This window comes from Cydia fagiglandana, chromosome 10, assembly GCF_963556715.1.
Source record: "Cydia fagiglandana chromosome 10, ilCydFagi1.1, whole genome shotgun sequence".
Lineage (NCBI taxonomy): Eukaryota > Metazoa > Arthropoda > Insecta > Lepidoptera > Tortricidae > Cydia > Cydia fagiglandana.
This window is the reverse complement of record NC_085941.1, coordinates 1,939,389-1,964,498: the sequence shown is the minus strand read 5'-3', so window position 1 is coordinate 1,964,498 and position 25,110 is coordinate 1,939,389. Positions and strand designations below refer to the sequence as shown.

General features: G+C 42.2%; 1 protein-coding gene across 6 annotated transcripts in view; it reads right to left on the bottom strand.

Annotated features, from left to right (window-relative positions):
* The window catches only part of LOC134668063 (syntaxin-binding protein 5), a 407,283-nt gene that overhangs the window by 8,076 nt on the left and 374,097 nt on the right, over positions 1–25,110 (bottom strand). For 5 of the 6 annotated variants that reach the window (XM_063525517.1, XM_063525518.1, XM_063525522.1 and 2 more), the window contains 17 exons: positions 21,627–21,690; positions 21,187–21,397; positions 18,379–18,454; positions 17,719–17,873; positions 16,126–16,289; positions 14,031–14,161; positions 13,539–13,618; positions 12,827–13,005; positions 11,858–11,977; positions 9,753–9,922; positions 8,895–9,051; positions 7,892–8,579; positions 3,558–3,674; positions 2,735–2,857; positions 2,304–2,413; positions 1,846–2,077; positions 1,191–1,299 (listed from right to left, as the gene is read on the bottom strand). In XM_063525517.1, coding sequence (XP_063381587.1) covers positions 1,191–1,299; positions 1,846–2,077; positions 2,304–2,413; positions 2,735–2,857; positions 3,558–3,674; positions 7,892–8,579; positions 8,895–9,051; positions 9,753–9,922; positions 11,858–11,977; positions 12,827–13,005; positions 13,539–13,618; positions 14,031–14,161; positions 16,126–16,289; positions 17,719–17,873; positions 18,379–18,454; positions 21,187–21,397; positions 21,627–21,690 — 2,886 coding nt within the window. Of the gene's footprint in view, positions 1–1,190; positions 1,300–1,845; positions 2,078–2,303; positions 2,414–2,734; positions 2,858–3,557; positions 3,675–7,891; positions 8,580–8,894; positions 9,052–9,752; positions 9,923–11,857; positions 11,978–12,826; positions 13,006–13,538; positions 13,619–14,030; positions 14,162–16,125; positions 16,290–17,718; positions 17,874–18,378; positions 18,455–20,982; positions 21,138–21,186; positions 21,398–21,626; positions 21,691–25,110 lie in introns of those variants that run through there. The other variant, XM_063525519.1, reaches the window with a different exon arrangement.

Below are 25,110 nucleotides of genomic sequence, written 5' to 3'. Positions count from 1 at the left end.
GGTCAAAAGTGTATATACAATAATCATCAGCACTGCACCGTGCGGGGTAAACTGTTAAAGTGGATCGGTGTCTCATATCTGTCCAGATTCAATCCGTGGTGTGTCTAATGTGTGACGGGAGCGTCATTTCATAAAACTGAAAAATAGATGAAGAGTGCCAAATATCGGAAGCACAGGTGGTGCTCGATAGATTTGCAATTTTGACTACGTTGTGAATAGAATAGCGCGACGGCAGCGGTGGGCGCGGCGGCCGGCCCAGCGCGCGGCACAGTGGCCAGCGGGCCCATCAAGAATATCAAAAATCTAAATTTCTTTATCTGCTTCTCGATCGTTCATAACGTATTCGAGCGATACAGAGACAGAGAACGAGTTTACGATTTTCGATGTTCGCGGTAGGCCGGCAGAGTTCTGCCGCGGGCCGCGCGTTAGGCTGCTTCTAACACCGATCGAAACTCACAGGAAGTCTTGTCATCCGGCTCCCAAATGATAAAATAGCAAATCGAATGGTCTTCTGCTGATGATGAATGATAGCGAAAACCGTAAAAATGACAGATCGTTAGCTGAAAAAACAGCATTCTCATGCTGAAAAATTTGCAAAGCTAATGGCTAGGTCTAGTAAAAAATAAGCCGTTTATCATTTAGTGCCTTCGTCTGGTGCAGAGAATCGTCTAGGTGGTGTGTGTCACGGGACAACTATCGTGAGCGCGACACAACATCCAGTGCCTCAGATCCGTCCGGGCACATTTTTTTCCAAGTCCCGATGCCATCACTCAACTGCAACCTGATCCTTATATATTGGTCAAACGTATTTAATACATCGGAGCACAATTAAGAAGTAGAACACTCTTAAAGTTAGGCCAAACAGACTAAACTGACTTGGTAAGAAATATAGTGTATTACGATTGTAGCCTCGCACTTTTTTGGTGCAAAGTCGGTGTTGAGTTAGCTTATAGTCGGGATAAAGTAAGAATTGATTTGTGACAGTTACGTACGATTTAGTTGATACTTATACATTATAAAGCGAAGACACACCGTTTAACTGGTAGTCTTGCTTCATATATATAAGGGTCAATTCATAACTGTCAAAAATCAATTCTTCAAATCGAAACCCCTATCAGCCTCAGGTATAGCTGAGTGAATGGCATCAGAACTGGCGTTGTAATGTATAGAACTATTGGTGTGGTGTTCACCTGAGCTCGGAGAGTGGGAGGAAGTCGACGTGCACGAGCGGCCGCAGAGACGGCAAACTGTACGCGGCCAGGTGCCCCGTTGACAGGTAATTGACAAGACATACACTATCTGAAATTCACAATAAAGGGATGCCAGACTATAAGTTAAATTTAATTGTGGAAAGGTTTCAGCAAAAATTATGGAAAACTTTAATTCGACCACGGCTTTTATCGCAAAAAAAACTGCCCTTCCAAAGACAGTTAAAATGTTTTCTGCGTCACCCGAGTCATAATAAGGAATCGGCTGACTCAACTTTAATTGATGTAGTAGTTACTGCGGTAAGTTGAATATGTCGGCGGCCGATCGTAAGATCAGGCAGATCGTAATGTTCCTGCGTAATATTTTGACGATAGTCTCATTAAACCAATATATAGGTAGGATAGGTTCGTTAGGTTGCTTCAGATGCCCGAAGGGCAAACTGCCCAGAAATCGGAGCCCCGCTACTCGGGGAACGAGTCAAAGATTTTCACGTTTCACGATATGCCTAGGAATTTCACGATATGCCTGATCTTACAATCGGCCGCCGACAAATATACCACACAAAATTACATAAGTACAATACATATTACCCTACATGTAATTGTGTAAAAACTTAATGGAAAAAGAAGTAGGTACCTTTCAAGCTAACAATCTCAGCCTTAACAACGAAATCAGTGTCCACAATCTGCTGTCGATAAACGCAGTTCTGGCTCGGCAGCGCCACCACGCGCGCCTGCTTCTCGCTGGCGATCACCACGAACTGGCGGTCGCCCACGCTCCCGCCCTCCGCGCCCGGCGTCGGGCTCATGCGGCTGCCGCTGCTCGATGAGCTTTGTTTCGTTGGCGTTCGTTCGCGGCTTCCTCTTACCTGAAAAAGTGATGAATAATGTAGGACCTAGAACCGTACCCTGAGGTACTCCAAGCGCTAATTACTGGATGTTATAAAATTACTAAATTTTTAAGGGTTTTATGTAATTCTACTAAGAGATGTTGAATATTAATAACGATTTAATTAATGAAAACACTCAAAATGTTTGAAAATAGATGAGTATAAAGTATTTCACACAGTCAAAAGCTTTTATAAGAACACTTACATCTTTCGCATCATCTTTCCAACTCTCAAATGAATAAGGTATTAAAGCACCATTACAGTCTAGGAATGACATCGCCAGAATTGAACCTTTTAACCTGAAAATAGGACCACCTGGAAACAATAAAAAAGAAGGATTAACAACGCCAAGAACATTTTTTTTTTACTTTTTTGATAGTGACATGTAGGGCTCCTGCCCCCTACATGTCACTATCAAAATCACGGGGCGATGCAACTGCCTATTTCTTTGGACACATTTTTATCAAAATATTCCTACTAATATTTCATTGATATTTCTGGTAGTTTGGTAGTAGTAAGTGACCTTTATCAGGCAACCAAAAATATCAATATCATCAAAATACTTCGTCATAAATATCGCTAAAGAAATTTACGGGACAAATACGCTCAGATATTGAGTCACTGACGGCAACTTACCACTCATGGAAACAACCACGGGCTGCGTATGCCTATTGTCGGCCTCCGGCAGGCTGATCATCATGGTGAGCACCGAGCCCAGCGTCGTGCCGATCCACAGGGTGGGCAGCAGCGTCGTCGGGTCTGGGCAGTCAATCATATGTTATATTTCTTGTAGCCCAATAATAAATCAGCAAAATGTAAACAAGCTTAAGCACATGAACGTTGTTACAGATGTAGTGCATAATTATTTTCCATCGTATTTTCATTGAAACGTACGCACGTGTCTTGCTATTTCAGTCAGTCTCAGTACAAAAAGTACTGCGGTTGAATGAAGTAGAAGTAGCATGACAAGTACGAACGTTTCCGAGAAAATACGACGGAAAACAATTGCGCACTACATCTTTAGGTACTATGCGTGACGGAACTCGTAACTTCAAATCACCAGTTGCATTACAGGAGTTGTCATCAAAAATTATATCAAGGTTTTATATAGCGGCTATTTTAAATCTGCTGTGAAATATATTTCACACCACTACCGTAAACGTTAACATTCTAAGAATATTTTACGTTTATTGTGTGTCATCATTATCAAATATACCATTGCACATTTACTATAGCTGGACTATTTATGTGAAGGTCTTATTGGATAAAAATAAAGCGATACGAAAGTGTAACTACTCGTACCTAGTAATTTTAAGTAACACGAAAACTTTTCTAACAATTTCTGGCGTTCAGTCTACTGCATAAACAAGCAAAATAAATGGCGTTGATAGACTAAATTAACAAGTCGCGAGTTCAGTCACGCTACAAACTGTACAAATAATTTAGAAATTGTTCTCACCTGACTTCTTCGTGTAGCTGTCAGCGAACGCGAGACACTGGATGCCCTCCTGCGAGATGTTCTCCAGGCTGGACATGCTGCTGGACCGCGAGCGCGAGAACGAGCTGTCCAGCTTGTCTACGCGGCCAGTTGCCAACAGAACACACCAGTTATTGTCTCCGGAGCGCGCGATACACTAACGTGCCGGGCGCTGCTGAACGTTACTTTGGCCACTTTGTTATGTGATGTGAGGTGATGTTAAATTAAAACGGTGATGCGTTGACGAATAAAAGTCCTTGGAATATTTCTCATGATATTGATATATTTATTTTTTTATATTTATTGTATTGGGCATTGGAAAGTTATTAAATGTTCAGCAATAAAAAATATTTAGATCAGCAGAAAAATCAAATGGTCAGCAAGGGTTAAGTTAGATTTTTGCTGACAAACTGATTTTTATACTAATCAAGACTTTTTTTTCAGACCAGTTAAAACATACCCATTTTACATGTATGTATTAAGCAGAGACTTTTGCTAACGATTTCAATATTTTTTAAACAAAGGATAAATTCACTGTCTCAAGTGAGACTAAAACTCGCGGGTCCGGCACCAGACCGGCACCGTTCTTTTAACTGAAAACCCATTGACAATGAATATTTCCGCTATATCCTCCATAATCCTCATATACGCTTCAGGGGGCTTAGCGACATCTACCGTAAGAGTGATACACTTCTTAAACGGCATTGGAATTCCAAGTATTCTTGATACTTGGTGGCGCTTTTAATCGTCAATGCTTCAAATAGTGATTTGTTAGTTATGACCAGCAACGCCCGGTTACTCTACGAAATGCAGGCTATCTCTAGCGCAGCCGGTGCTGTTGTGAAATACGCTGAAACCATCCGATGTGCCACATTCACTGGACAGTGCTTCAAAATTATAAAAATATCAATCATGCCGGAAGAGTCGGTTGCATGCCCGTCCAATCTCAGCTTATTTACACAACGTCTAGTCGGTCGAAATGTTTAAATCGAATTTGAACATGGTTTGGTTAGTTAGAATTATTTAAATGGCATTATGACTTGAAAATGTTCACGATCACAAACAGTTAAAAGTCAAAACACCAAGCCCTTTAAATATCTTAAGATTTAAAATGTTCTTATATTATCGTTAGCACACTGATAAACAGCTCTAAACGGTAAGATGAATGAGAAGCGCCGAGTTAGAAACGAAATTTTTAAAGTTAGCAAAGTAATTAGTGGCGTGAGGCGCGATGGATGGTGTAATGCGCGAAGCCACTAGCGCGGCGCCTCTACCTGTCACTACGGCGCGCGCAACACCAACTAAGTGCGCCCTCTAGCGGGGCGCGGCGCGGAAGGCGCTAGCCAAGTATCAAGTAGTCACACGGCTATACGAAGCGAACGCGTGGACGGACAGACAAGTATACGGCAATCAAATAAAACTTCTACAACAAAGGAGGTGCGGGCGGGCATGCGACTAGTGCGTTAATAAGGATAGTACCGTAAGCATACATAGACATAACGACAGCCGAATATAGAGGCAGCCAAAAACGAGCCATATAAACTTTTTGCTTTGTGGTCGAGCTAGAAAAAGAAAATTAATGTTACTCAACAGCTTACAAGAGTATTAAGAAATAATTGTGACAGGCGCCAATGGCGGCCCGCTACTGACGCGAGCGTCTTGCAGACAGGCAAACAAACAAAACGTGAGCGCTCGTGATTACAGTACCGACGTCTCAAACTAAAGAGGAAAGTATAGAAATGATAATACGGATACATGTTGATACAATATGGAAAGCCTCGCTCGTATATATGCACATGTAACATACAGATCCGCCCACCGGCAACAGAGTGATAGATTATAAAATAGTTTTGAGTAGTAAGTCACCTTCTCTTATATCTAGAGTCATGCCACGGAGTCATATCAAGTGCAACCGAAGTGTGCGGAGACATGACATACAGTCACAGCCACAATTTCGCTAACGTACCATCTACGTGTCACTTAATGACGTGTCGTTCAAGCAAATCGGAAATAAAATCGAAAAAGGAATAAAGAATAATGTTGATGCAAACGTTTGGATACCATTGGGTTGCACAATTTGTAAGTACTCCATAGATGCGAGAGACTGCGGAATAGGTGGTTCTGTACCGACAAACAAAACCACAATCGTTACAAGCATGATCACCAGTCGGCGGCGGCGGCGTTCCGGGCGGCCGTGTGGCATATGTGTGTGTATGAGTGAGCGCTAGTGTCTATGTGTGAGTGACGGACCTCAGGAGATCACAGAAGGTATCTCCGATCCCCTGAGATCGAATATTGAGTGGTAAACGCCGCACGGAACGCCGAGCCGCGGAAGTGCTCCCACGGAAGGCCAGGAGCCACAAGACAGTCACATTGGACACACAAATTCAGGATCTCATTCTAGAAGTTGGCAATGAACACATGAAACTACTGGGAGAACAGCTAGAAAGTAAATCATAACCGACAGAGGCGTGGTATATTCCAATGATTACCTATTAAATGAGTCCGATCTGAAATTGGAAATTTGTCAAAAATAAATATACAAAAAATTCTAACTGAACCCATGCTCGTCGGCAAAACAAAATGGGGCTGAACAAATGATAATAATACAATTTTTATCGACCAATTCTAAATGAGTTAATGAGTAAATTTAGTATATACTTATTGCCAATTCAAGGTATATCATGATTGATTTAGGAATCGTTTTATTTTGGAAGTCATTGACCAAAATTTAAGAATTGTCGCTATGAACTTGTAGAATCTAATCAAGCGCGTCATGGTCTCAGTAGAGTTCAAGTTTGATTACATACTCTTCAAATTCATAGCCACAACTAATATGTTATTATCAGTAATGGAAAGAAGTAGTTGAGTGAATGTAGAAGAAACAACAAAAAGAAAGGATTAAATGAAAATAACAATACTTTCTAGATCTTACTTGGATCAGTTGCAAAAACTCGGTCGCACCGAAGTACTCCCAGTTTTTAAATATTCACGTGTAAAATTCTAGACCACCGGGTGAAGCAAACCCGGGTGCGGTGCGCTTACTTTAACTTGTCGAATATGCTGAGAACTTTAAAGCATTCAGATTAGTTACGTTTTTCATAGGGTGAAGAGTGAATTTAGTATTCCAATTCGATGGTCGTAAAGAAGACTAGACGACCGATAAAGAATTTAGAGCCAGATTCAACCGAAGAAAAGGGAAACGAAAAGAAACGTAAAACCAAGAAAAGAAATTGCGACTGTTTCAGAATGGAAAGACGAGGCTGAGTGACAATAAGGTGACTGTACTACCAAAACTGCAATACTGTCGCGTCGTGAGAAGAGAATGCTGCTGGGGCGCGGCGTACACGTCGGAGGCGGTGGACAGGCACTTGTGCAGTTTGCGGGTACCTTGCGAGCGCGACCGCCGCACCGCCCGCCCCGCCCCGCCCCCTCCGCCGCCACCCCCGCCGCCGCCCGGCGCCGCCCCGCCGTTTATCTACAACCACAACACCAACACCTCCACCACCAGCACCACTGCCCTACGTTAGTGATCTCTGTGCTGAGTTAGTAGTGCCCCGTTAGTAGTGTCCGTACCTGGCGCTCCAACGTCCTCCCGACCCTCGCGTCGCGGGCACAGCCGCGCTAGATACTCCCCTGGGGACATTAGGATCATCAGAGCCGGCTACTGCGTGCTACAAGCGTCGAGTGCTCTAGCCTCTACCGGCCTTAGCGCTACGTCTCAACCAGACATTCGACAACACAGAGATCACCTACTGAACTTTCGATGCAGTTACAGAATTATGAGCAGTTACCGAGGAAGTCCGCGAATAGATATTTAAGGCAGTTAGAGTCCTCGTCTGACGACTCCTTGTCCTTGGGGAAAAAACAAACTCATCAGTCCGAGGTCGAGACCGCGGCGTAATCTTCTGCACACGCATCGTATACTATACATTTCATATGATACAATAGTAAAAAATAAATAAAAAGCCAAATATCACAAAAAGCATAAAGCATATGATAAAAATCTTAATAAAAACTGCACTCGTCAATATTAGTTATCCATCATTAGTTATTCAGAAGTACTCTTTACATCCGCTTTAATACATCGTTTTAATATTAAAAAATCTAACTACTTCACCAAACGAGCCAAAACGTTCTACCGTATTAAAAATGAGAAAAGGGGCTATCGTTAGTGAACCATGAATAAAAACGCCAAACCATTACCATTCCAATCCAATCCGAATCGAGAACTACGCTACGTAACGAGAGCGGGACGCCACGTGCTACGCCCGGCGCGATGGGTGAGATGGAGGACGCGATGAGCTGGTACTTACTGAAGCGCCGCATCAGGTTGCCGATGCCCGAGGCCGGCGGCGCGCCCTGGGCCGCGCCGGGCCGCCGCAGGTCCCTCACCTCCGCCTTCTTGCCGTACTTGATGTTGGGCACGGACAGCAGCCGCTGCTCGCGCTCGCGGGCCCGCGGCGGCCGCACCGGCGCCTCCTCCAGCGCCAGCGAGTCGGGCCGCGTCGCCTCGTCGCGCTCCTGCCAGCGCTCCTGCAGCTCCCTGTGCATGCGGTCGTACACGTCGCCCTGCTGCGTCGGCACGGGCTGGCTCTGGGCCTGCTCTTGCAGCTCTTTATGCATGCGCTCGAACATGTCCCCGCGCGCCGGCGACGCCGCCGCGCTTCCCTCCTCATCCTCGCGCGGCGATTCACTCTCGGGCGACTCTTCCAACGATTCTATCGCGATCTCCGCTTTCTCTACCGGCGCGTCGTAAAACTGCGACGTGCTAGCGGGCTCCTCCGTCTTCTCTTCCAAGTTCGGTTCGGAGGGCACCGCGAACGCGGCCTTCAGTTTGAGGTCGACTTTCGAGAGCTGGCGCTTCAGGTTGAAGGTCTTCCAGGGCGTCGATTTCCTCCGGGCGTCCAGCTTGGGACGCTCGTCGTCGTCGGGCTCCGCCGGGCTGGGCGCGGCCGGGGCGGTCGCCGCGGCGGGAGGGGAGCGCGCCGAGCCGTCCTCGAGCTTGAGGGGAACGGAGGGGAAAAGTGAGGTATGGCGCGCCGAAACCGACCGGGGATGTTCTGTGCGATATGACATGTCGGAGGATACTCCTGCCGACGTGAACCTACGAACCTTAAATCTAGATTCGCTCGGTCGGGTCTACTAGAGGAAACTAACGATGCCATGCCATATGTCGCTACTAGAACAAGCCGGGGTACTACGGCTAGGTATGTCGGGGCCGGGGGCCGGGGAGGCCGACGGCCGCGGCACGGAGCGCACAACTGAACAGAAATCGCAAATGAAACAAAACCGGTAGCGGCCGGGGGAGAGGCTGACCTGGTCGAGGCTGGGCTCTCGGGCGCGCTCGGCGGGCGGGGCGTGGCGGCCCCAGGGGTCGAGCGGGCCGTACAGCGCGTGCGCGGCCAGCGCCGCCACCACGGCGCGCCGCGACACGTCCACCACCACCACGCCGCGCTCGCCGCCCCACGCCATCCTGGGGACGATGCACAAATCTTAACACTCTACATTGAACGCATATTTGTGGACGGCCAGCAACCCATATGGCCTGTCACGACAGAAATTTCGTTTGTTTTTGGCTCAGCTGCTGCCCTTTACTCAGCTTTTTATTTATAGTAGTGTAGATTATGCTGGTCAAAAGCACCACCGTGTATTATACCTATTATATTGTCTTTTTACATGCCTACTCCCGTGACTTCGTAGTCAGCCTAGATCGTAACCTGATTTGCAAACTTTCAACGCTTAATGCCTCTAAGACGCAACGCACGCTCCCTTGCACGTTGGAGGGTCTGCCATATACTTCAATCAAAAATATATACTTACCATTGTACTTCGCAACAGTAAAAACGTGGCCTCCTGTGCCGCCCCCTACAGTTCATGGACACTCCCTATCCCGGTCTTCTTAATAGCGCTATAAGAGCGTATCACATTTTTTGTAGCCTTCGTTATTAATATAGAGGATATATTACATAAAGCCTAAAAGCCAGAAAAATCCAGAATTTGCCACTGAAATTTGAGGCAGGCAGGCCTTTAGTGCAGGGAATATAATGGATTTTGGTTTTGTTTGAACATAGAACGAAACAAAAGAAATGCGACTCTGTTCCAATAGAATATAGTAGGTAGGTAGGACCTTGAGCCTTAGAAGGATATTATTGCAGACGAGTGTAGTGTACTCACAGGCCGTACGAGGAGTTGATGGTGAGTGCGGTGATGGGGCTGGGCGCGCCCTGCTGCAGCGCGACGAGCGCGGCCTGGAAGCCGGCCGCGCGCCGCGCGCCGCCCGTGCCGGCCGCGCCGCGCACGCGCAGCCCGCCCATGCCGCCTCCTCCTCCCGCCCACACACCACTCTGTTATAAAAAAAAACAACGGGTTGCACTCCGGGAGTGCCGGCAGAAGTGAAAACTCGATGACATTGTAACAGTCTTTTGATCAGGTCACGTGTCCGTCTTACGTCTTACGAATCTTACGGTCACGTGACCTGTCGTGAGTTTAACATTTTTTCCCCATCACAAAAAGTGCACAGCGCCGCTAGAGAAGTATTCACTTCAAAAATATTTTAGCAATAGATGAACAAACTTTAAGCAATTAAGTGGCACAGTCAGGTAGGATATTACTGATAACTGATATGAAATAAACGTTAAATTATTTTTTCTACTCCCGTACTTTTATTTGTCATTTAAAGGGTCGTGCACACAACACACCTTTAAAACCCTACCTTATAGTTGTCAAGACAAGTCTTTAGTCTATTCCCCAAAAAAAGAATTTGCGCATACACGCAGTATCTTTTTGGAGATTTTACGATACTTCGTGTAATGACCACTTAATAAATATTGAATGAAATTCAGTGTTGTCAACCTTGTTTTAAATGTCATCTCTGACATAATAGTATTTTATGCAACCGTTGTTTAAGAGAGATCAAAAAAGGCGAGTGGCGTGAGTAACAATTTGAGGCGAAGCCGAAAATTGTTAATAAAGACGCCACGAGTATTTTTTGACTCAGTTAAACAACGTTGCATACAATACTTTTTCTACGACCAAGCACTTACTTTGAAATAAAATTGAATATTTAACAAATCTTTTTAATTCAAGAAGTAGCAATAAAGGAGGGTACGGGCGGGAAAAGAATGAATGAAATTAAAAAAAAACATGTCTATGGTTCACTTATTTGTCAGAGATGACATTTAAAATAAGGTTGGCAACACTGTGTTTCATTCAATATTTTTTAAGTGGTTATTACACGAAGTATCGTAAAAGTGCCAAAAAGATACTGCGTGTATGCACGAATTCTTTTTTGGGGAATAGACTAAACTTAAGACTTGTCTTGACAACTATAGGTAAGATAGGGCTTTAAAGGTGTGTGCACGACCCTTTAAATGACAAATAAAAGTGCGGGAGTAGAAAAAATACTATAACATTACTCTTGAGAATAGCTTAACCGTGACTGAAATAACTAAAATAGTGATCTGTACATACTGTGCTACAGATACAATTGCCCGAGATATTTAGTAATAACAGAGGAAAAACAATTTACTCTCCGATTCTCTCCCTCTATACTATCTCCGCCACGACTGAAAGATGCGGAGCGGGCGTACGATATCTAAAGTTTTATCGTATTAAACTTATTTTACTATTTATCCTTCGTAATAGGGGATAATACTACAATGTTCTGCCGCCAAAGTGCAGCACTACCGACTCAGTAAATTCAAAGACTAACTTATACATACTGTGCCTTAAACTGTTTTTTGACAAGTTTTCACAGACAATAAAATATGATGCATCAAGGCGATTTGTTAACAAGGGCCTATCGGTAAACGCGAAAATCGAAATTTAGTTATCTGCCTCTTTTTCGCTCGAATATGCATGAGTGATAGAGAGATTAGATAACGAAATTTCGATTTTCTTGTTTCGCGGTAGGCTATGTGATTGACGTGACGTGTGCTGTGGTTTGTTTATTGTATGTGCCACAAAGGTGCCACCTACGCAGAGCTTTGTCTAATATTCCCTATTGATAAAATCATTACGTATTGTTACGAAAATTCCCTACCCTTCAGTTATACCGCTCATATTGCACGATTATATTAACAAACGAAAATCAACAAATTATCAACAACTATTTGGCGCAGTCTGGTAGGATAGTTACCGATCGATAAAGATTAATTAACTGATACGACTCGACATAATTACTAAATTAGCTTTTGCGTGCAATATATATATAATAAAACAATTGTCTTCTTCGTATTATACGATATTTTTGCAACAACAGAAGATCATAAAATACTTACTCTCCTACTCTCTCCCTCTATACTGTCCCCACCACGACTGAAAGACGCCGAGCGACTGCCATCAGGCTCTGGTGACGCCTCCTCTTCTAGTGAATCCGTTATCATTGGGATTTCTAATACCTAAAACAAAAGGAAAACAAATTCTAAACTATTCAGTATTGACATCCTATCTAAAAATTGTTTTTACACATACTAAAAACACACGAATTCCAGACACATGATTCAGAAACAAATATTAAGTAACACAATTAAGCGACACCCATAAATTTAGTGCAAGTAGGTTTAACCGATGTTTAATTTGACGCTTAATAATTCTCTTTTAAAATAAAATAATACGTTTAAGTAATTAATACCTTTGATAAGTTTAAGAACATCTATATCCAAATAATTATTTTTGCTGTAGTTGACACCACGTAGAATAAGTATACCGATTTCACTAAAACTTTCGACTAAGTTGATCATCTCGGTTGCTAGTTAAATAATATGAACTCTGTACACAGAGACCTCTAGAGGTGGTTTGAATCCTATATTCTAAACTGAAGCCAGTTTTGACTTTATATATTCATTCTGAAAAGCTATATGTACTTCTAAGTAGGTACTTGTGCGTTGATTCGGGAGTGCCACAAGGCTCTCATATAGGACCGCTATTATTTATCTTATATGTGGCATGGGTTCGTGATTAGCTCGATTAAGGGCCAGTTGCACCAACCACATTCGACAGACTGATGAACGTCAGCCGGCACGCCCCGGCGCTTTGCTATGAAACTTTACATATATAAATATTTTGCGAACTGTTTAACGATACGAACAGTTTGAGGCAACCGACCCTAAGAGACGCCTTGTTTATACGTGTGACAGTTGCGACACAAAAATATTTAAACTTATAAATTCAAACGACTGCTTTGACTTCATCTACTGCGAAAATGTTTCATCAACCGCGATTCTAATAATTCCTTGACAGAAACTTACATGTGTCTCAGCATGTGTGTCCTGTTTCCTGAATTTAAATAGCACTACGTGTCCGTGCGGTAGCGCCGCGCAGAGTCGCCTCGACTCCGCACACAGCGCCGCCTGCTGAATGGCTAAGGGAGAATCTTCGCTGCCGCCGCCGCCGTAGCCGCCGGATACTGAACCGCGTCGCTCAAATACTGGGAACAACCAAATTGTTATGGTATTTAATGAAAAAGGTACCACATGTATTCGCCCGAGAAGGTATTTTTTTTCTAATTTTTTTTTAAATTTATATATTGCGGATTGTCTATCTCCGAGTCATTGATTCTTTAGCCTTGTAAAGCCCAATATCCTGTTTTAGGATGACAAAACGTAGTCATAACCACCTCCTAGCTCAGGTTGTTCAAACAAATCAAACGTTATGTCTATTAATAGGCCACTGCGTTGTTATTTATAATAATAGATAGGGCCTTTTAAAAGGACATAAATGGTCCCTTGAAACTGCAATCAATGGACTCTATGTCAGCTTAGTACAAGTACCTATGTATGTATTGGCTTAAAGTTATGCCAACTAGACTAGAGAGAATATGCCACAATAATTTTAATGCAAAATTCTTTACAAACTTTAATTTAAATGGCATTTAATGTACCTTAGTTAATAACGAATTATTTTAGATGATAAAACAAATGTATCCAGTAAAAAGATATTAAAATATTAGACGTGACTTACCTTTAGAACACTTTAATTTGTACAAAATTTGTAAGGTCCCTGCGCTCGCATCCCAAAATTTTATGCTACCGTCTTGATGCCTGAAAAAAGAATGCTTGTTTTAGTTTAAGTACCAATAAAATTAGATATGTCTCCCAAGGATTGTAAAAAACCAAAATTTAGCGCATTATTTTTTTATTTACGATTACCTATATCATATCGACATCAGTATAGTTCTTCTGAAATTCATAATTTTCATACGTATTGGAGATGTAGGTATTTCCCCAAAAAAAAAAATAAGCAGAAGAACGTCCAAAGTCGACGCACCACCCAAGAGATTAAAATAAAAATCACCTTGTATAGTCCGTATCAAATAGATACCTAGTAACCGCCAAAATAGTCACAATATATCGGACTGCATCCTTATTTCCATGGTAACAGAAGTGAATTTGGTAACTTTGGTCGTCACTATCTACTTACTGCTGACTGTATATGTATATCCATCCCACTCACCCTGTAAGTATAATTTCGCTGTAAGAGCAGGACGCAGGCGCCCACTCTCCGCCGTTAATCGGCCACTCTTTCTCGCTGAACCCCGTCGCCTTCTTGTTGCCTTGCCGACCCACCGAGTAGAAAGCAGGAATCTAGAATGCACATACATTAAATAATGAACGAATGAATGAATATTTTTATTACGTGTAACATATGGACACATTTTTTTATTAGTAGAGCTCACAAACTAAGGGGTTAGTAGGTACTTACAGAAAAAAAATTAAACAAAACACCACTGATGGGGGAATGCAGTCCCTCACAGACATCATAACTAACATATAACCACGATCATAACTATGTCCAGTCCCTTCCTATATTAGAATAGATTTCATTAATTTTACTTAATTTACTTGACTACACCAATAACATACAATTTTTGCAGAGTGGGATTTTCTTATGATAAATCACGCAACTTGGTGATAAAATTAGGTATATGAAAGACGACATAAATGTCATATCTAGTGCTCGGCAGGGGTGAGCCATTATGACGTCACATAAGTCAAGTGTAGATATTAGTATAGATGTCGCAGTAAGATAGATAAAGCCGTTATATAGTTATAACCCTAGGCATATAATTATATGACGTAACATAGTTATATGAAAGCGATTCATTACTATCTTACTAGGTATATAACTATAATACGGCTTTAGTTTAGTGATATAGTTATATTACTGGCTTAAGTTTAGTGATATAGTTATATTACTGGATTAAGTTTAGTGATATAGTTATATTACTGGATTAAGTTTAGTGAAATAATTATAGGTAGGAGTGCAGCGGGATAACTATATCCCTAGGGATATAACTAAACCTCCGCAGCACTGCCGCACTCCTAATACCTACAATTACTATCTTACTAGGAATAGAAGAAATTAAATACGTAGTTACGTATTATACGGCATATAACTATATCCCTAGGGATATAACTATACCTCCGCCGCACCGCTGCACTCCTACTTACAATTATTTAATTAAACTTAATCCAGTAATATAACTATATCACTAAACTAAAGCCGTATTATAGTTATATACCTAGTAAGATAGTAATGAATCGCTTTCGTATAACTATGTTACGTCATATAATTATATCCCTAGGGTTATAACTATATAACGGCTATATCTATCTTACTGCGACATAGATACACTTTAGAAAGAAATATTAAAATAAAACTTTATTAATTATAATTAAACTAAAATGACAATACCTTATGTACAAATAAACTTTAATAGTAGCATATAGATGGATATACATATTATTTGAAGAGGTTTACTAAAAAAGCTTGCTATAAAATTCATTTGTTTTAATGGCGACGTAAAGATCGTAGCGGAAAGGCAGCCTAAATAAAATAATTTCTTTAGTTATTAAATTACACCACATATACCATCGAATGACAAGGCATGTCCATGTTGTGCAAACTCTGAAAACAGCTCACCCCCGCCGAGCTCTGTCATATCAGTCGTACAAGTACTAAATCAGGGGCACATACGGATTTTAAGTAAAAATCATAATTCTACGGTCTCTGGAAATCAGTGGACCATGTGATCCGTGTGATGGTCCTAAAGGCTAACCCCCTTATTCATAAACGTTTACTAAAGTTGACAAGCCGATAATAATCGTTTGTCCCTTTCCATAATACCAATAAGTCGGAAAGAGACAAACGATTATTATCGGCATGAATAAGGGGGTAAATATTAAATATTTCAGAAATAAGTTTTTGGCAAAAATTTCATTTTTGGTACAAGCTTTTATCGCTGACTGTACTTTTCTTTCCACAGGCAACTAATGCTCATCGAGACAATTCTAAAAACCCCAAACACAATTAGGTTTCGTTGTTTTATCACAGAGTTCCTATGGCCACCTCCGGCCTCCATTATCAGATCAGCTCGATGACACCATAATATTGCATTGTCACCCGACTAACGAGTACGTATGTATGCAAAATTTCAGCTCAATCGGAAACCGGGAAGTGGATCAAATTTAACTTGCAAGATTTTATTACACACATACAACGGTCAGGTGAAACTAAATAAAATCTTGTAAAATTATCAGATGATTACCAAGTCTGAAGGGCAATCAGCGAAGTATGAACAGCACGTGACGGGCGATTCATGTATGTCCATGGGGTAAGGGTTCTCGAAGCAGGGGTAGCCGGGCGTCTGCAGGTCTATCACCACCAGGTCGTTCTGGAGTAGCACCACGATCGCGTACGGCTCTTGGTAATCTGGAAGACACGAGAAAAAGTTTGTCTTTTAGATTGCACTTTATAATACTACCAATTTATAGTCCGACAAGAAATTGTAGAAAATCACGAACACTTCCTACGAAACTGTCACATTCTTGACGTAAAATTTAATATGGAACTTTTAGTTCCACTTTATTTAATTTCTACTATAGTCGCACCAATAAAAGTCTGCAGCGGATTTGATAGCCCACGCAGTGTAACGCTACGTCTTACGTAGGCGAACAACGCGCGAACGCGGCGCGGCGCGGCGCGGCGAAATCAATCCTTTGATGCCCATAGAAGTGTCCTACGTAAGCGATCTCGTTGCGAACGCGGTGCGGCGCGATTTGCACGCGAATGTCAGGCGGCGCGGCGCGGCGCGGCGCGGCGGCGGCCGCTTTCGCCGCGCCGCGCCGCGCCGCGTTCGCGCGTTGTTCGCCTACGTAAGACGTAGCGTAAGTGTTATGTATACGTCATAATTTCATAGAAATTTGACGTTTAAAATGACACTTGCACTGCTTGGGCTACCAAAATCACTGCAGACTTTTTACGGTCTAACTATATTTTATATCGCACTATGCTGAACTTTTTGGGGCCCTTAACTTTTGAATAATGGGTCCAAGCGATGACAAAGGGATTCACAGGGCCCAAGGAGATAAAGATAAGCGCTAAAGATGCGCAGTTACAATCCTCGTTTATCAGCCACCACTGTTGGTTTTTTTGTAGTTTTCTGCAGTGTATGAAAGCTAATCTCAAATCTTTAAGACTACTAAGACCTTCTCTTACTCAAATCATTATTAACAATAAAGTGAACAGTTATCGGCTGTGGTTGGACTCTCACAGATCGTGATAAAATCGACTATACTACAGTTCAGTTACAATTCTCACATCAGCCACTATTAGTGTTGAGGTTGACTCGGCGGCATTTTGAAGACTTTAGGCTTTAAAACTTACGGCTCCGAAACGTGGTCTTTCACTATTGGCCTCATCTCAAAATTCAAAGTCGCTCAACGAGCTATGGAGAGGGCTATGCTCGGAGTTTCTCTGCGTGATCGAATCAGAAATGAGGAGATCCGTAAACGAACTAAAGTCACCGACATAGCCCACCGGATTAGCAAGCTGAAGTGGCAATGGGCAGGCCACATTGCGCGCAGAGAAGATGGCCGATGGGGTCGAAAAGTGCTCGAGTGGAGACCACGGACTAGCAAGCGCAGCGTAGGACGTCCACCCACAAGATGGACGGACGACCTTGTTAAGGCCGCCGGAAGACGCTGGATGCGGGTCGCTTCCAACCGGTACGAATGGAGGTCCAAGGGGGAGGCCTATGTTCAGCATGAGGTCATTGACGATGAGATGATGATGGCTTTAAATCCAAGTTTTTCCTCGAATCTTTAAGTCTACTGAGACCTAATATAAAGTGGACACTTACCGGCCGTGTGTGGACTCTCACAAAGCGTGACAAAGTCAACGACACTGTGTTCCATCTCTAATACTGTGGTGCTCTTGCCGTTGAGGACCGTGATGCTGTGCGTGCGGCCCGCCTTGTCTGTCGGCAGCCCACCCGAGAATATTACTAGGCTTTCCCTGGAATACAGAGAAGAAAATATTTTATAAACTTTCAAAATATGGAGGCCTTTAAAGGTTTGGGGAAACATTTTGGGTGATTGCATCTCTAAATTTATTATTGTTTGACACATACAGTCAGCAGCAGAAGGGGCTAAGCGGGCCAGGTGTTCAAAATGATCTTGACGCGACTTTATTGTTAAGAGAATAAGAGCGTGTCAAGGTAATTATGAACAGCTCGGCCGATTAGCAACTTCTGCTGCTGACTGTACATGCAGATATTATAATTTATGATGTGCGTTAAATGTTTTTATTTTTTATGTTAATTGATGTGACTACCTATGTGTAAGCGCTTTGGTATGACACTGTAATGCTTATTATATATGCTGAAATAAATAAAAAAAATATGACGAAAATCAAAGACGGTTCTATTGACTAGGCATGAAGAGTTGCAAAAACTACTGCAAACCATAACTGGCGCCAAATTATTTTGAGTTAAAAAAGTAAAAGACTTTTAGAATCTCACCCCGTTTTTGCCGTTTTCCATTCGAGTCTGTGTATAGGTTTGCAAGGTTCTAGCTTTCCATCTTTGTTCGCTTTTGCTGAAAACATAAAAATATAATTTGTTAGGTTAGGTTAGTTACAATATGCACGAAACATTTATTATATTTATAATTGCGTGTACAGTCGACGTGAAAGATATGCTTTCACTTTTTGCCTTATTACAAAGGAGTAAGGTGCAAAAGTGTAAGCATATCTTTGACGTCGACTGTACGTACAGTCAACATCAATAGTAGCGGATGAAACAACGCGCTAAAAGTAACTTTCATCTTGGAATACTTTTCCAAATAGATATATATCTCTATAGAGCGCACTCTAGAAATAATACGCAGAGAACGTCAAATGGAAAGTCAGGGCATCAATTTGGAGAGTCTTAAGGATAAGGACATGGTTCGACAGTTTCAACTCGAAATAAGTAATAGATTTAGAAATCTGGAATCACAAGAGGATGTTAATACAATGTGGGAAGAGACAAGAGAAATAGTAACAAAAGCAGGGTTAGAAATATTAGGCAAAAAGAAGCGAAAGAAAAGGAGGAAGTGGTGGAATGAGGAGTGTGATCTAGCTATGGCGGAAAGACGGAAATTTAAGGCTCTCGCGGAACAGGACAACAAATGGAACGACAATTATCGGGAAGCACGCTGTAGGTTTAGGAACTTGATTAGAAATCTGAAGAGGCGACATCTGGAAAATCACCTAAGTGATATCGAAACTTTGATAAGAGCTAATAAGAGCAGAAAGTTCTATCAAGAGCTGGGCATGATTAAGAAAGGATACCAACCTGGCGCGCAGTTTCTGGAAGACGATAATCGAGACCTTGTGGTAGAGACGGAAGCAATAAAGTGTGAATGGCGTCAATATTTTATGAACTTGCTCAACTGTCAACCGGTGAACAGTCGTATTGAGGTGCAGGCAACGGAGGAGTGTGTGGATACTGTAGAAGAACCAACATTCGATGAAGTGAGGAAGGCTATCATGAGGCTGAAAAACAATAAATCCCCAGGGATGGACGGAATATATGCAGAGGTATGGAAGTATGGTGGGGGAGCAGTGCAATCTAAATTATATGAGATAATCATGAAGATCTGGAAAGAAGAACAACAACCCGAAGAGTGGAACACTGGAGTGATATGCCCCATCCACAAAAAAGGTTCCAGGAAAAAGTGTAACAACTACAGGGGTATCGCACTGCTGCCAACGGCATATAAAGTCCTCTCATATGTCCTATTGGGTCAACTTCAGCCTTATGCCGAAAACATACTCGGTGACTACCAGTGTGGCTTCCGCCAGAACCGCAGTACTGTGGATCAGATATTCCTGTTGAAACAGCTGATGGAGAAGAAATGGGAGTACGCACAAAATATCCATATGCTTTTTGTTGATTTTGCCAAAGCATACGACAGTGTCGACAGAGATACACTGTACAAGATTTTGCGGTACTTCAAAGTGCCAGAAAAATTGGTAAAAATGATAGTGTAGCTACCAAAGTGAGCAAGATGAGGGTAAGAGCTTGCGGAGAACTGACGGCCGAATTTGCAGTTGTCACTGGCCTGAAGCAGGGAGACGCCCTTTCGCCAATGCTGTTCAACTTGGCACTCGAATACGTCGTCCGAAAATTGCTTATGTATGATGGGGGTGTAGAGTTGAACGGCAGACATAAGATCATTGGCTATGCTGATGACCTGGGGCTATTGGCTCAAAACAAAAGGGACCTGGAGGCCATGGCTAGAATTGTGGAGCAGGAAGGGGAGAAGATAGGTCTCAGAATCAACCACCAGAAAACCGAATATCTCCAAATGAAAAGGTACAAGAACACCAGAGTGAAAAGAGAAGACCTAGTAGTCGGAGCAACCACCTACAAAGGTGTAGATCATTTTAGGTATCTTGGTTGCACAGTAACTGATACCAACCGAAGGGAGGAAGAGATAGATATTCGAGTCCAAAACGCCCTAAGATGCTCGGCAGCGCTCCATCGAGTCTTAGTGTCCAAGCTGATCAGTAGACCAACCAAGATTCGAGTCTACAAGACCGTGATTAGACCAATTTTGATGTATGGGTGTGAAGCTTGGACGCTGACTCAGAAAGAAGAGAGCAAGCTCTTAGTGGCGGAGAGGAAAATCTGGCGGAAGATTCTGGGACCTATCAGAGAGGAGGATGGAACTTGGAGGCGAAGAAAAAATAGGGAGCTAGAGGAGCTGGTTGCGATGCCTAATATAATTGGCGAGATCAAAGCAACACGACTCCGCTGGCTTGGTCACCTGGAGAGAATGGGGGAGGATCGTGCTGTGAGAAGAGCGTATGTGGGGCGCCCGGGCGGAAAACGTCCGTCTGGGCGTCCCAGATACCGCTGGAGTGACGAAGCCCAAAAAGACCTGTCTGCCCTCGGAATACCCAACTGGCGTGAAGTGGCGCAAAATAGGGCAGAATGGCGCTCTCTTGTGTCAGAGGCCAAGATCCTCTTTGGGTCACTGAGCCAGTGATGTATGTATGTATGTATAGAGCGCACTCTACATTTATTCCTAGATTACAAGTCTAGTTTCCAAGCCTACTAGTTAGTATTTTAGCTTACCATGAGGATAGGATAGAGATGTGGGTCTAGGTTGACGTGTGTTCCACACCGCCAACGCTCCATCCACATGCGCCGTCATGAATTTCCCATCCTGTTGCCAAGGGGCCGCGCGGATTCCTTCGCCCGGGGTTCCGAGCGAGTCTCGCCGTTCGGCCCAGACGACTTTCGAAGGTTACTAGTTAGTGTGAAAAAAGACTTGCTTACCATGAGGATAGGATAGAGATGTGGGTCTAGGTTGACGAGTGTTCCACACCGCCAACGCTCCATCCACATGCGCCGTCATGAATTTTCCATCGTGTTGCCAAGCGGCCGCGCGGATGCCTTCGCCCGGGGTTCCGAGCGAGCCGCGCCATTCGGCCGCCTTGGCTCGGAGGTCCCAGACTACAACCAGTCCAGTTTCGTAGGCTACTAGCAGCTGGAATGAGATAATGGCCAGTAAATAAATTTAACTTGAGCTGTGTTTTTATTTTCTTGATACTAAAATGACCGTTTGATTCGCCAATTTACTATTAAAATTATCCTGTTTTTGTATTTCTTTGGAGCAGTTTTATAATACCTACAGATACGGAATATTGAGTTAATTTATGGATTTTATAATACCTACAGATATTTCAATAGATAGGGAAGTTAATTTTTTGATTTACCTTATTGGCATCCAAAGGGTTGTCGCTAATCTCCACCACGGCACCCGGGTGATTCGTTCTCGTACTGCAACAAATAAATTAATATTACATATAATTAATCACTACTCTGTCTAAAGTAGGGAACTTCAATAACATAGTGTTTATAATAGATAGTGGCAAAAACGGCCGACTCTCTCGCACTCCCAGTTATTAAGTGGTTTGTTGGTTACCTATATTTTTGTATAGGTATTATTTGTCCGATTTTTTTATCTTTAAAAAAATATCGTTATTATAGATAGTGGCAAAAACGGCCGACTCTCTCGCACTCCCAGTTATTAAGTGGTTTGTTGGTTACCTATATTTTTTGTATATTGTTTGTCCGATTTTTTTATTGTTTCATTTGACCAATAAGGAGTTATTGTATTTGATAGAATTCATTAAGAAGGGGGTGGTCTTAAGTAGGTCAAATGAATGTAAAGTAGGAGTGTATTTAATAACACACCAAATTTTAACTAACATCTAAATTTTAACATTGCTAACGATCGCGAGCAACGCGCTTTGAAGTGAAAAGTTCTCAGCATAGTATAAAAATTAAATCATGAAATCGTAAATTTGAATAACTCTGCATTGTAGTTAATTGTTTTTTGGTAACTACTATTACGTCGAAGCAAAATAAGGAGAAATTAAAAAAACAAGAAGCAAGTGGATTCGTCAAAACTGGCCTAATTATGGAAAAGACACGCCTCCACGAGTAACGTAAATTGTTCTGAATTTAGGAGCTCTTCAATTATTTAATTAAGTTACAATTTATAATCTTACGCATTTTGTGAGCTGCTCGGTGTTCTTAATGAGTACAGGATGCAATTTTATTACAGGCTGCTCGACTTCAGGGAAAAGATGACATAGGTACACGTAATTAAAAGAACGTAGAAAATGTATAACTTATAGCGACTCGCCCCGGCTTCGCACGGGTTACGCAAAACCTTAACAAATTATACACATAAATAGGAAGGTAAGGTGACAAGGTTATTTGAAATAAATCTTATTCTTATTCTTATTCTTAAATCTTCCTCAAGAATCACTTTATTGATAGGTGAAAATCCGTTCAGTACTTTTTGAGATTATCGCGAACATACATACATATAGACAGACGCGGTCGGGGACTTTGTTTTATAAGATGTAGCGATTAAAGTGTTCAATTCGAGATCAACTAAATTTTAGCTTCTCTTGTATCTTAACGGGAAAAACTAAAAAAAACTCTCAGTATGAGATGTTTATATCGGTCAATGCAGTCAGTTTTTCTTTGAACAGTATTTGAGTTTTCACTGTTTAGTGTTGCACCGTGATAAGACGAGTGGCGCCGTCAAGACGCCACTTAAAGAGCCCCTTAGCCGCCGACAAATCTAATAACCGCAGATTGTCCACTGGAGGGTCCGGATTGTGACGCAAGTGGGTCACAATCACTAGTGCCTTCCCTTCTATTAGTTGACAACATAAGGCACAAATCAGGTATTAAATTATCGTTCGAATAAATATTAGGACAATTTTACACAGATCGACCTAGTCTCACAGTAAGCTCAATAAGCTAGGCTTGTGTTGTGAGTACTAGACGACGATATATGTATATACTCAACTTAACTCAGGGTCAAATATTTGTGATGAACACAGAAATAAATGCCCTTACCAGGATTCAACCCGGGACCTCCTGCTTTGTAGGCAGGGTCACTACCGACTAGGCTAGGAGGCCGTATGGAAAAAAATGATTTATTAAAAAAATCTCAGAATGCAGATCTTCTTCTTAGGCAAATAAATGTTTCCTTTTAGCAAATTGAGCTATCTTAAGGTAGTTGGAAGGCTCAGATATTTTTTTCAAGTATTGTACATTGACGAGACGATAGGCGCCGTCAAGCCGCTTAAAGAGCCTCCCCTTATAGCCGGCGACAAATCTAATAACCGCAGATTGACCATTGTGCCGTAAGTGGATCACAATCACTGCCTTTCCTTCTATTAGTTCACTACAATAGCGCCCAAATCAGGTCTTTTCTCCGTCAAGACGGAGTTCTGGAGGCGTATTTAAAAAACGTCAATGAATTTTTGATGAAAATGTAAGTGTTCATTCTTTAATCTAGGCCTCTAACAATGTACTCCATTTCAGTGCAATCGTTTGTAGCTTACTCTCGACGGACCGTCGCCAAGAGTGTAGTGCAGGGCGCCCGGAGCCACGGCTTCCGTGATATAATTATACGTCAAATAATTCAAACAGGCCTTTGTTATATCGAAATACTTAACCAATTCTGAAGAGCGCATTTCGATATCGCTGTTACTTAGTCCAGTGGTTCCAAACATATACAGGGTGGCCAGAAAATAAGTGCATTCCCCTTGCCAGGGAGGTGTTGGGATTATACTGAGCAACTTTTACTATGGGGCCAACCCTAAATCGCGAAAAGAAAATTGATTGTTTCATACATTTTGGCATTTTCCTTTTAAAGATTCCTTCTAATACAAACAATAACGTAAACATTTCAAAATCGCCACACTCTAAGGACACTTCCAATTATTCTGGCGACAACAAAGAGAAGCACACACACATTTTAATTGTGTTCCGTTGACAACGACAGTGACAGATCCCAGCGAGCTTGTTAATCTCACTGAAAGCTACATTCGTCTTCTTTTTTTTTTATATTATAGGACATTCTTACACAGATTGACTAAGTCCCACAGTAAGCTCAAGAAGGCTTGTGTTGTGGGTACTCAGACAACGATATATATAATATACAAATACTTAAATACATAAATGCCCTTACTGGGATTCGAACCCAGGACCATCGGCTTCGCAGGCAGGGTCACTACCCACTAGGCCAGACCGGTCGTCTTTGTTTACGCACCAGACCGTAAATATTGCCACAGAGCAGAAAAACTAATAGCTTTGTTTTGGTTAGAAGATATTTAACAAAATTTATAAATCATAAAATATCTCAAATCGCTGTTTACAAAAAGAGAACAATAACAGAACAAAATTTATTCAATAAAGTCAAAATTAATTTTGATATAACATTGTATTCGCGAGTTCCAACTAGGTATATTCTTTCTGTATTATTTTCATCTATTGACGTACGAAATAATTAGTATTTGTAGTGTATTAAGATTAACTATTAATATGGGGTGGCTGATGGTTGCAGGCGAGACTAACGCTACGTTGCTTAGCTCCGTAAGGCCGTCCGCACCATTTTAGGTCATTTCCTATACTTAGGGGTCCTACTGATTAACAGTCCGCCGGACGGTATCGGTCTGTCAGTTAGAACAAAATTTTGACAGTTCCGAACAACTGATAGGCCGATAGCGTCCGGCGGACTGTTAATCAGTGGGCCCCTTTACTTCATTTCTTGCGTTGTATATGTAGTCAGAATACAGAGTCAGAATGTCACAGTTCGAATGGCGTTACTGTGTGTGGCGGACTTACCTTCTAGGCTTTTTAGGCGGTTAGGTTAGATTAGTTCTTTACGCC